This window comes from Myxocyprinus asiaticus, chromosome 40 (genome assembly GCF_019703515.2).
Source record: "Myxocyprinus asiaticus isolate MX2 ecotype Aquarium Trade chromosome 40, UBuf_Myxa_2, whole genome shotgun sequence".
Taxonomy (NCBI): domain Eukaryota; kingdom Metazoa; phylum Chordata; class Actinopteri; order Cypriniformes; family Catostomidae; genus Myxocyprinus; species Myxocyprinus asiaticus.
The window spans coordinates 38,178,801-38,191,300 of record NC_059383.1 but is presented as its reverse complement, the minus strand read 5'-3'; the positions used below and the strand labels follow the sequence as shown (position 1 = coordinate 38,191,300).

Sequence of the window (12,500 nt, the reverse complement as noted above, 5' to 3'; positions counted from 1 at the left end):
TGTAAAATAAAATGTGATCAGAGTGATATACCATCGATTAAAAACAATTTGTAAAATATATTTTTTCATAATATAGCAAGTTAGAATAGAAAGTTCCCTGTATAATAAACCACATTAGCTGTGAGAGAATGTCTTTCATATATAAGCAAAATGGACATTTATTAATTAAATATACCCATATGAATGGGAAACTTATTGAAATTGAATCGAATTGAGAGCTTGTGAATATTTAAAGGGACAGTTCACCCTAAAATGAAAATTCTCTCATCATTTACTCACCCTCATGCCATCCCAGATGTGTATGACTTTCTTTCTTCTGCAGAACACAAATTAATATTTTTAGAAGAACATTTCAGCTCTGTAGGTCCATACAATGCAAGTGAATGGTGACCAGAACTTTTAAGCTAAAAAAAAACACATAATGGTAGCATAAAATTAATCCATAAGACTCCAGTGGTTTAATCCATGTCTTCAGAAACGATATGATAGGTGTGGGTGAGAAACGGTTCAATATTTAAGTCCTTTTTTTACTAGAAATAACAGTTGAGCAGTCAATATTTATATATCATAAATATTGTTATCCTGTGCTGCATAGTTTTAGTAACCTTCATTAAGAACATTAACAAATGTAACAATGTATGTTACAGATAGTTAAAAATTTCATGACATTTTTATAAAATTTGTATATTATTTTTCATGAGTATTCTGATCTAGAAATACATTTTGACTTGACTTACATATCGCTCAGCCTTATTTAAGATGCAGATACGTATAATTTTTGGAAACGGAAGAGTTTATGGCTTTAACAACTTCCTTATTGTCTTTGCTCCGCCCACAGCTCCCCTCCCTCCCTCCATTCTGGGCTGGTCGCCATGGAGAGCTCATCGGTGGCATCAGCGTCGTCAGAGGCGGGAAGCACGCGCTCGCAGGAGATCGAGGAGTTGGAGCGATTCATCGACAGTTACGTGCTGGAGTATCAGGTGCAGGGGTTACTGAGTGACAAAAACGAAACTGGCCAGGATGTGGACAAAACACCGTCCCACACCTCACGGGTGAGACAGACTGTTCGACCAATGGCAAACTGAAGAGGTGTTTGGGGAACATTGGAAAACAGTCATTAGTGTTGCTAGCTTTAGTAAGGTGCCACCGTTAGTATTGCTCTGACTTTGGGATAAGGATCTTTAAAAAATAATGAAAATTGATCCTTTGAATCATGCGACTCATGGAGGAGAGGTGTACTATTACTTTTCGGAAAGCTCTAACATGTGATGTCTAACCAGGGAACAAAACATAAGGGGTGAATAAATCTTTCACAGTGCTGCTAGTTTTGCAGAAATTACACATAGCAGCTTTTTGGGTTTTTTTCTCCCAATTTGGAATGCCCAATTCCCAGTGTGCTTTTAAGTCCTCGTGGTCGCATTGCCTCAGTCCGGGTGGTGGAGGACGAATCCCAGTTGCCTCCGCATCTGAGACCATCAACCCGCGCATCTTATCATGTGGCTTGTTGAGCGCGTTGCCACGGAGATGGCTTCACGCCATCCACCACGGCATCCACGCTCAACTCAACACACGCCCCACCGAGAACGAACCACATTATAGTGACCACGAGGAGGTTACCCCATGTGACTGTACCCTCCCTAGCAACCGGGCCAATTTGGTTGCTTAGGAGACCTGGCTGGAGTCACTCAGCACGCCCTGGGATTCGAGCTAGCGAACTCCAGGGGTGGTAGCCAGCGTCTTTTACCACTGAGCTACCCAGGCCCCCAACAAACAGCAGCTTTTAGTGTTGGGGATCAGTTAATCATATTTCAGTGGTGTAATTCATTGCTTTTAATAATGAGAGGTGAGAGGCAATCAGAATTAGGTCTGCAACTAACGATTATTTTGATAATCGATTAATCTAACGATTATTTGAACGATTATTCGACTATTTGAGCGATTATTGCAATGATTAATCATTAGCTCTTAACCGATTATTCAGCTTGTGCCCTGACTTAAAAGGTTGTATTAAATGTGCTTACTAACAATAAAGAGGACAAAATAATCTTTTAAAAATACCTCTAAATGACATTCACTGAATTATAGGGGGAAAAAAATACTTTTTATTAAGTTTAATTCAGTAAAAAAAAAAATCACTGCAAAAAGAAAAAGTGTTTTTGTCTTGTTTTCCATTTAAAATGGTCTAAAAATCCTTAAAACAAGATACATTTACTTGAGAAGCATATAAGATGTTAAGAATTGCTTTCAGAGGATGTCTCTTGAATATGTGTATTTTGTATATAAGTGTGTTTTTTCACTTGTTCATATTTCTGCCAGTGCAGTAAAGACAAAGTATACAAGGATTTTTAGATATTTTAAAATATTTGAATTTTTAATATTAAATTCAACATTCTCAGATAACAAATTGTTCTTTTGCTGTATAGCTTCTAAAGCAAATGTGCATTGTTTTAAAAGAGTTTTAGAAATTTATATTGGAAAACGAGCCAAATCAAAAACGTATTTTGTTGCAGTGACTATATATTTGTTTATTGTTATTATTTGTTCACTTTGATCCATCTTTAACTAAAAAAAAAAAACTATCTCTTCTTAATTAAGCTGCGTATTACCGATTTTCTTTACGATAAGAAACACCACTATGTCGCAAGCCATCACGTTATAATCTAGCTGCTGCAAGCCCACATGCAAGGGACGAGCATCCCCACGCCAGAGTGTTTATCAGCCGGGTGCAGTTTCAATCTCTACCCCCCTTAGATTGGGTCACTTCACGTGACTCACAGAAGAGGTGCTGACCACACAGAGAAATGGCAGTTTCGGTGTTTGTACATATTTACATGACCTGCTTCCGAGGTCATTTTTTGGGGGTGGGATTTTCTCCCCTTTTCTCCCCAATTTGGAATGCCCAATTCCCAATGCGCTCTAAGTCCTCGTGGTGGCGTAGTGACTCGCCTCAATCCGGGGCGGAGGACGAATCTCAGTTGCCTCCGCGTCTGAGACCGTCAATCCGCGCATCTTATCACGTGGCTTGTTGAGCGTGTTACCGCGGAGACAGCACGTGTGGAGGCTTCACGCTATTCTCCGCAGCATCCATGCACAACTCACCACACGCCCCACCGAGAGCGAGAACCACATTATAGCGACCACGAGGAGGTTACCCCATGTGACTCTACCATCCCTAGCAACCGGGCCAATTTGGTTGCTTAGGAGACCTGGCTGGAGTCACTCAGCACGCCCTGGATTCAAACTCGCGACTCCTGGGGTGGTAGTTGGCGTCAGTACTCGCTGAGCTTCCCAGGCCCCACCATATTATTTGAACTTTAATGAAGGATGCATTAAAGATAATGCCATGGTTTTTCCTTTAAAGACGCTCGACGTGCAAGTTTTGCTTAAGAGGAACAGCAGCTCCAGCTCTGCTTTATTTCACAACGGGAGTGCTTCTGTATTTACTTATTTTGTATTTTGTATAATTCCACTCACTTTGCGATCTACATCACCTGAAGGTGTTTGGAAAGTTTTGAGTGCATCTGGACTGTGAACTGTGTTCTTTCTCTCCTCAATCAGGCGCAAGCTGCAGTGCACCTCTCGCATGCCATCATTAGAGTTTCATGTAATCTCGTGTTACGTTAAATGACATTAATGACACAACTAAAACTTTTATTGACAATCTTTTCATTGTTGACGTTGTTGATAACTTCGACTAAACATTTCAGCCCTAAACAGAATGAAATCTCCCTCCCTTTATGAATGTAGCATTATTATTATTATATTTACATAAGCAGTATCTCTTTCTTTCTCCCTCTCAGTGGACAGAAGACTGCTGTGAGAAGATTGATGGGAGCTGGACGTCCTCTCGGGGAAGAGGCTCGTCCAAACCAGTGAGTCCAATTCTGACAAATCATAAAAAGCTTTACAAATGCCTGAAAATATCTAGCTCTTCAAAGAACTACCAATGAATCAGCAAATGTTGTTTGCCAGTCCTAGAATAGAAATGCTTCATTCAAGAGTTTTGTTTACATTTATACATAAATTAGTAAATGGGCAAATTGATGAAGAATACAGCAGTGTATTACTCTGAATCTAAAAGCATATTAAGATATTGTTAATGCTTCTAGAGTACGCTATCAAACCTTGAAAAAACACAATGAAAGGTTTTGTTTGGTTGGCATATAATGCAACAAGCGGTGCTGAAGTCAACTGATTTTAGTAATCGACGCACTTTAGCACAGCTACAGTCAGTGCAAAGTGCCGCAGCTAGACTTTTGTCTCGAACTAGGTCTTCTAATCATATTACTCCAGTTTTAGCTTCATTGCATTGGCTACCAATTCATTATACTGTTGATTTTAAGAGTTGATAGTTAAATTCGGCATGAAATGAAAACTCACCCTATCTATTTTCTAAATGCATGTTATTGATCTTATTGTGAACGATTCATCCATGCATATGCTTTTATTTTTTTTATGTCCTCGTAATCTTTAATCAAAATGTAATAACTCGATCTTCCGGTGAAACGACAGACTTCTCTCTGTGATGTATGCAGGACGTCTCCAATCATTTAGTCTGTTTAAACCCCGCCCCTTTCTTATAAATACCACAACCTTGTGTAGAGTTGAACGAAGCGTCAATCACATGTTTGTGAAGATGGCATGGTGTGTTTTTCATCTGTTTTCCTTCAAAACTATCATTCCTAACTTCCTTGGTTACGGGTCAGATGGCTTGAAAGTACATTTCGAATGATTAGGAATAACGGTGATTTTGCGGTTGTGTTCGAGACATTTCACGCCTGAAGTTGAAGTGGTCACTAATGAATATATCGCTTCAGATGCCTCTGGAGGTTATTTATATTTTTGAATGCAGTTATCTTGTGATGCACAGCACGAGTAAGTGTTTTCCTTTATATTTAGTTTATTGTGATTCAAAACGTTAAAATACGGTTATCTTTTACTCACTTGTTTTTCAACGGCTACAGCCTCTTCGTAAGCAAAGACTGCGATGTGCTTGTGCGTTTATGTTGTCGGTTTGGTCATAAATGTGTTCAATTTCACTGATAACCGGCTCTGACTCGAGCAGCACGGTGGTAGGGGTGTGTCCTCTGCAAACTCACATTCAAATCTGCCTCTGTTTCGCTATGCAACGCCCATATTTTCACAATCCAATCAACAACCAATGGTGTGTGTTTTGATTTTATGTTTTGTGAAGCACTTTGTGCTAAATTGCAATACAGGTGCTATAAAAATAAAGTTATAGGTTATTATTAATAGACCTACCTATCATAACGCTGCCACCTTTTTAAGGTAATTTGTTTTGCTCCTATATCATAGGCGAAAATTGTCATTTTGACCCCCCTCTGCTAAATAATGGATTTCTCAGTTAATATTGATCCATGGCATTTCGTGTTTTGACTTTCATCATCATTTATTTATTTAACCAGTAAAAAATTATCAAAAATAAAATTGAGCCAGGGACCTCGTTTGAGTCGACACAGAATATCCCAATATGATTTTTAAATATTGAAAACAAAGAAATGTGTTGACGTCATATTAAAGGTGCTGTAAGCGATTTTAGCGTTCTGAAGCTTTCATGTGACTGAGCCGTTGAATTAGCCACGCCCCTTCATTCCAAACCCCGCCCTCCAAAGATAATTTTGAGACCAAAACCGAGCAAAAGAGCCGCATTGTTTGTTTCTGTTGCTGTCAAATTCAACAGTGGCACAACAGCGCCCTCAACTGACAAACATTATGAATCACAGCCTCAATGATCCGCTTCAGATACAGCACTATGAGAACGAGTAAAATGATTGACAGGTGGAAAGCGTCAATGTCAATGGACACTGTTTGCTGTTTACAAAGTTAACAGCTGTCACAGAGACCGACCGGTGTGATATCTCAGGACAACTATTTCATTAATATCTTTAAGGGAGGGGGCCTGGGTAGCTCAGTGGTAAAATACGCTGGCTACCACCCCTGGAGTTCGCTAGTTCGCTAGTTCGAATCCCAGGGCGTGCTGAGTGACTCCAGCCAGGTCTCCTAAGCAACCAAATTGGCCTGGTTGCTAGGGAGGGTAGAGTCACATGGGGTAACCTCCTCGTGGGGCGCTTGGTTAATTTAGCGTGGTTGCCGCGGTGGAGGGCGTGAAGCCTTCACACGCGCTATGTCTCCGTGGCAACGCGCTCAACAAGCCACGTGATAAGATGCGCGGGTTGACGGTCTCAGACGCGGAGGCAACTGGGATTCATCCTCCACCACCCGGACTGAGGCGAATCACTATGCGACCACGAGGACTTACAGCACATTGGGAATTGGGCATTCCAAATTGTGAGAAAAAGGGGAAATATCCAAAAAAAAAAATATACCTTTAAGATTTGTAGGAACATTTTTTGCACGCTTTTCCATGAAAAAAATCGCTTACAGCACCTTTAAGAAGAAAAGTTTACAATTCTGTGCAATTTTTTTGTTTTGTGTATATTTCTTTGCTTAGATGGTCAGATATCCTTGCATCTTTTGAAGCACGCAAGGAAAATGTGGAAAATTCTTAAACATTGCTGGATATTTATTTATTTATTTATTTCATAGGTACAGTACAAAAACATGGTTTCGGCAAAAAATAAAAAAATTAATAAAATAGCCTTAAAAGGATGCATTGAACATAGTGATTATAGCACATGCCAATTGCATCTCAGGTCCCTAGATAGGCTTTTAAGCATTTGAAAATTGAAAAGAGAAAATATTAAACTAAATTTGGGGGTTGTGTAAAATGAGACCAATTTTATGCAATTAGTCCACTGCATGTGTATTAGTATTAAAAATGCACCAGTGTTAAACAGTATATATCATTGTATTTTATGTAGTTTCAATCAAATCTCTCTCTCTCTCTCTCTATTTCAGGACGAGTGGGAGCACAGCAGTAATGGCAGCACAGGTTCCAGACCCAGTTCCGGTTCTCGACCCGGTTCTGGTTCCACATCAGGCAGCAGAGGATGTACCAACCAGTTCAGAGCTCCAGCTAAAGTGAGAACAACTCTTCAAGATTTCTGTGGATATAAAAAATATTGATTCAGTCAGAACCTTTTTTCACCATTCATTATGCGTTTGATTGATGCGACGTTGTTTTGATTGTGCGTTTAGAATGGAAACAGAGACGGTTCTTTCGACATCCTGGGGACGGACATTTGGGCTGCGAACTTGGACTGCCACAGGTGAGACGTATAGTGCTATAATAGAATCACATCAGTTAGTAAATATGACTGTGTGAACGTGGCTGACGTGCTTTAATTCTAGAGATTCCTGTTTGATTTTTGAGCACCGATTGCAAACTTTAAACTCTGTAATCTGTTTAGAGCTCCGTGTCACCTTTCAAAACAAGCTCTGGAAATCTGTCTCGGATTATTCAGTGGATCTGAGGAATGTTTTGAGCTGATTAGCATCTCCATAGAGACCTGTCTCGAATTTCATCATATTAAGAGTTTTACAATCACAAACAAACAAACAAAGTTGATTTGTGGTGCAGTGGGCGGGCACGTTAGTTTTGGGCATGTTACCACACTACATTTACCATTTCTGCTTTATGTACTGTATGCTGTGCACACTGCAAAAAAAAATAGAAGGCCACTGCACACCGTAAACATAGTGTATACTACTTTCTTTCAAAAAAATTAATTCTAATATGCCTTTCTGAACGTACCCAGAGGGACGTGTATATCAGATGTAAGCTTCTTCTGACCCCTTTTACACCTGGTGTAAAAGATAGTTCACCCAAAAATGCAAATTCTCTCATCATTTACTCATCCTCATGCCATCCTAGATGTGTATGACTTTTTCTTCTGCAGAACACAAAAGAAGATTTTTAGAAGAATATCTCAGCTCTGTAGGTCCATACAATACAAGTGAATGGTGACCAAAATGTTGAAGCTCCAAAAAGTGCACAAAGGCAGCAGAAAAGTAATCCATAAAACTCCAGTGGTTTAATCCATGTCTTCTGAAGTGATATGATAAGTGTGGATGAGAAACAGATCAATATTTAAGTCCTTTTTTACCATAAATCTCCACTTTCACTTTCACATTCTTCTTCTGTTTTTGGCAATTCGCATTTGTGCGTATCGCCACGTGTTGAGGCAGGGAGGAGGATTTATAGTAAAAAAAAAAAAAAAGGACTTAAATTTTGATCTCTTTCTCACCCACACCTACAGCTGTGCCATGTGCATATAAATGAATGTCATCAGCCATCTTTAATTATGTCATGGTCAATCAACGTTCATTTTCTGGCATGTATGATTTTGTTTTTGTTTTTTGTACAATTTCAACCAAAACACCAGAATTGAACCTTATTAAAGTCAGGTCATGAGTTGCAGTGTACATAAACGAAAGGGTCTTTAGTGGCTGTCTAAGTATAAATAACCTGACTTATGTATTAAAAAGTTTTGTGTGTTTGTGTGTGTTCACAGTGGTGCTACGTGGGACATGCAGCCGGAGAAACTGGATTTCTCTCAGTTTCACAGGAGGGCCTATCGAGGGACCCCGAAACACCTCCCGCACATCGACCGAGAGGGGTGAGAGAGATATTACCCTTAATAACACTCAACCCAGATCAGACGACAGTTGTACAGCATCAAGAGAGAGACGGATACAGTCTGATTCATGTCCATTGTCTCTCTCAGTCATTTTAATGCATGCAAACCTCACAAGATTATTCGTTTTATATTCATTTCACTGAGGCAAAACATGCTTGCAGTGTGTCCTACAGGTGCATTTAAAAAAAAAAAAAAAAAAAAATAATAATCTGTGTATTCTTAAAAGTTGCCTTTTTGTAATCGTTTAGTAAACGTCTGGAGGTAAAAGCTGCTCGCAGAATGAAATCAGAGTGTTCTGTGTGAGTGAATGTGAGCGTGTGTGAGAGTGAGCGTGTGTGAGTGAGCAAGCAAGCGAGCGTGTGTGTGAGTGTGTGTTAGTGAGTGAGTGAGTGAAAAATGGGGGGTGTATCTCAGTTTTGTTGTGTAGTCTGTGTTGGGTGTGGCAGTGTGTTTATGTGGCGCTGTGCTCCATACTGATCTCTAGTGGTGGAGTTATGACATTGAGTCAATTAAAATTTTAGGCCCTAGTTTCTTTATTTAGTATGTACTCCTATAATCCTAAAAATATCACCAAAATAATTTGTCTAGAACAAAATATGAGATAGATAGCGAGTTTTGGCTCTTAATTGTAATTGGATGAGCAACTTTCGAAGTCGTGCAATGTATGTGCCAATCATTCAATCATAGAATAATATTTAACCATTACAGCAACTTTAAACAGCCTACAGTTAGGATAATGAACTGTATTGCATGTTCATTTTGTTTATTGTGATGATTATTAATAAATGTAATCATTAGTTGAACATTTGAGTCTTTTATCATGTTGTTACTGTTTTTTTATTTTATAAAAGCAATAAGCTTCTCGAGGTTGTGTATTACTACAATTTATCATAGTTAAGGCTTTGATTTATGCCTAACAACACCCTTAACTGTGGTAAATTATTCGGACACAAAGTTTCTTGTTAAGTATTGCTTTATTTAGCAAAATGATGATTTATACAGTAGATTGACGCTCTCTGCAGAGACTTTGTCTGTCTAGATATCTAGTCATGTTATATATGTGTTCACAGGATGATAAAGGGCAAATTTGATGATGCTGATGATGGTATTGATCTGGACAACATGGAAAAATTCCTGCCCAGCCTGCTGGTAAGAAATTCACTCAAACCCTCATAATAATCAGACACCTGTCTGTCTGATATCAGGTGTCTGATCAAGTGATTTAATTATGAACATTTCACTTATTTAAACTCAAAACACTTTTGTTTTAGATCTCAGGAAACATTTGCATGCTAGCTATGGTTTGTATACTTGTTATTGTGCTCCACTCACCATTTGAGTATGTACAATAGCGCCCCCTGGTGGTGAGACTATGTAAATAGTTTTATTTCTGACCAATGCTGCCATCTAGCGGCCAGTTGAAGGTATGACAGTGTGCTGTGTTCAGCAGGGTTGGACAGATAAAGGACAGATGAGTTAGATGTTATTTGATTCACTAGAATGCAGTGTTTACTTTTAAGCTTTCACATATTATAAAATTGTGCTGGTCTTCAGAGTAAAATTGAATTTGATTTTCTATGTGTCTTAAATGCAGTTCAAAATCACGGTGTAAGTGTAAAAGTGTAGTATTATTTCAGTATAGGTATGTTAGATAGGTTGGCCAAACCTAAGTCTTAGATACTATGACAGATTAGAAGAGTTTGTGACAGTTCCCTTTTGTTGTTTTAGTTGTCCAAAAAATAAATACATAAATAAATAAATAATTTCTTCACAAGTTGAGGAATTTGAGGCTGAAGCTCAAACAGCAGTTTTGAAATGAATGATCACAAAAGCCAATTGATAATTAATTTCAAGTTAATGCATTAGCCTTTTCATGCAATCGAAAACAGTACATGACAGAAGGGTCTGTGGTATCAAGAAGGTGTAATGTTATGATGGTCGTATGTTCCAAAATTGTCTTACTACATACTTAAAGCAGTGAAGTACATACTTTTAATGCATAGTAGAAGGACGTGAATTGGTCAGAAGCAGCAGGTATTGTGAATTAGTGTAGTTGTGCCATCTAGTGGTTCCTTGATGTCATCACATTAAACTGTCTCACAATGAAGACTCTCTCTCTCTCTCTCTCTCTCAAATCTGTCTGTCCATGAGTGTGTCTCTCCACCCATCATGATGTTGGTAGTGTGGCAGTAAAAGGTCATGTGTGGGCACAATCCATGCGTTAGTGTCTGGACATATGTGCATTAGTCACTGATGGCCAGCATGGTTGAGTGTGTGTGTGTGTGTGTGAACGGATGTTTCTGAGCATGTAGACTTTTATTGTCTCTAATACAGAGCTTAAGGAAATGATACACTGTGTGTGTGTGTGTGTGTGTGTCTGTGTGTACTCCTATTTTATCACGTTCACTCTTTTCCCACTCACAAAATTAGCTCAGTTTCCAATAAGGCCAGAGTCAGACTGTCTGTTTCCGCCTTTACAAAGGTGTGTGTGTGTGTGTGTGTGTATGTGAGTGTGGTTTAGTTAACTTCGATTTAATTTGAAGGCAAATTTGTCTTCAGAAGTGAGCTAAATATGATGCAACCTTCCTTTGGGGGCATTCTAGGAAGTCCTCATTTGGGGTTTTAAAAAACAAAAACTGCTTTAAGATTTTAGGGTTTGAGTTAGTATAGGTGTGTAGTGATTATAAATTGCTTTATAGAAGAACTATAGATGTCTATGGTATGTCCTCATTGAGGGAGCTAGATCAGGGGTTTCCAAACTTTTGGATGCTAAGGACCTTCAAATATGATGATCCCCTCACGAGGGACACCCTTCCTAAACTTAAAATGCAGCTTTATATTTTTATGTTTAAAGATCAACTTTTATTGTGTGAATAAAATAGAGACTGATATTATAAAGACGACATGTTGGCAAAATTAAATATATTTAATATATTCTTATTGTACTAAAGCATACTGTACAGGATACTCTGTATGTATATGTATGTATGTATGCATGTATGTGTGTATGTATGTATGTGTGTATGTACAGGTGCATCTCAATAAATTAGAATGTCGTGGAAAAGTTCATTTATTTCAGTAATTCAACTCAAATTGTGAAACTCGTGTATTAAATAAATTCAATGCACACAGACTGAAGTAGTTTAAGTCTTTGGTTCTTTTAATTGTGATGATTTTGGCTCACATTTAACAAAAACCCACCAATTCACTATCTCAACAAATTAGAATACATCATAAGACCAATAAAAAAAACATTTTTAGTGAAATGTTGGCCTTCTGGAAAGTATGTTCATTTACTGTATATGTACTCAATACTTGGTAGGGGCTCCTTTTGCTTTAATTACTGCCTCAATTCGGCGTGGCATGGAGGTGATCAGTTTGTGGCACTGCTGAGGTGGTATGGAAGCCCAGGTTTCTTTGACAGTGGCCTTCAGCTCATCTGCATTTTTTGGTCTCTTGTTTCTCATTTTCCTCTTGACAATACCCCATAGATTCTCTATGGGGTTCAGGTCTGGTGAGTTTGCTGGCCAGTCAAGCACACCAACACCATGGTCATTTAACCAACTTTTGGTGCTTTTGGCAGTGTGGGCAGGTGCCAAATCCTGCTGGAAAATGAAATCAGCATCTTTAAAAAGCTGGTCAGCAGAAGGAAGCATGAAGTGCTCCAAAATGTCTTGGTAAACGGGTGCAGTGACTTTGGTTTTCAAAAAACACAATGGACCAACACCAGCAGATGACACTGCACCCCAAATCATCACAGACTGTGGAAACTTAACACTGGACTTCAAGCAACTTGGGCTATGAGCTTCTCCACCCTTCCTCCAGACTCTAGGACCTTGGTTTCCAAATGAAATACAAAACTTGCTCTCATCTGAAAAGAGGACTTTGGACCACTGGGCAACAGTCCAGTTCTTCTTCTCCTTAGCCCAGGTAAGACGC

At 38.9% G+C, this 12,500-nt stretch overlaps 1 protein-coding gene across 3 annotated transcripts in view; it reads left to right on the top strand.

Annotated features, from left to right (window-relative positions):
* LOC127430830 (CBP80/20-dependent translation initiation factor-like) overlaps nt 1–12,500 on the top strand; it is a 92,623-nt gene that overhangs the window by 25,912 nt on the left and 54,211 nt on the right. For all 3 annotated transcript variants that reach the window (XM_051680939.1, XM_051680938.1, XM_051680937.1), the window contains exons 2-7: nt 839–1,052; nt 3,801–3,872; nt 6,880–7,002; nt 7,120–7,190; nt 8,436–8,540; nt 9,632–9,710. In XM_051680939.1, the coding sequence (XP_051536899.1) occupies nt 873–1,052; nt 3,801–3,872; nt 6,880–7,002; nt 7,120–7,190; nt 8,436–8,540; nt 9,632–9,710 (630 nt within the window). In that variant the 5' untranslated portion in view covers nt 839–872. The remainder of the gene's footprint in view (nt 1–838; nt 1,053–3,800; nt 3,873–6,879; nt 7,003–7,119; nt 7,191–8,435; nt 8,541–9,631; nt 9,711–12,500) is intronic.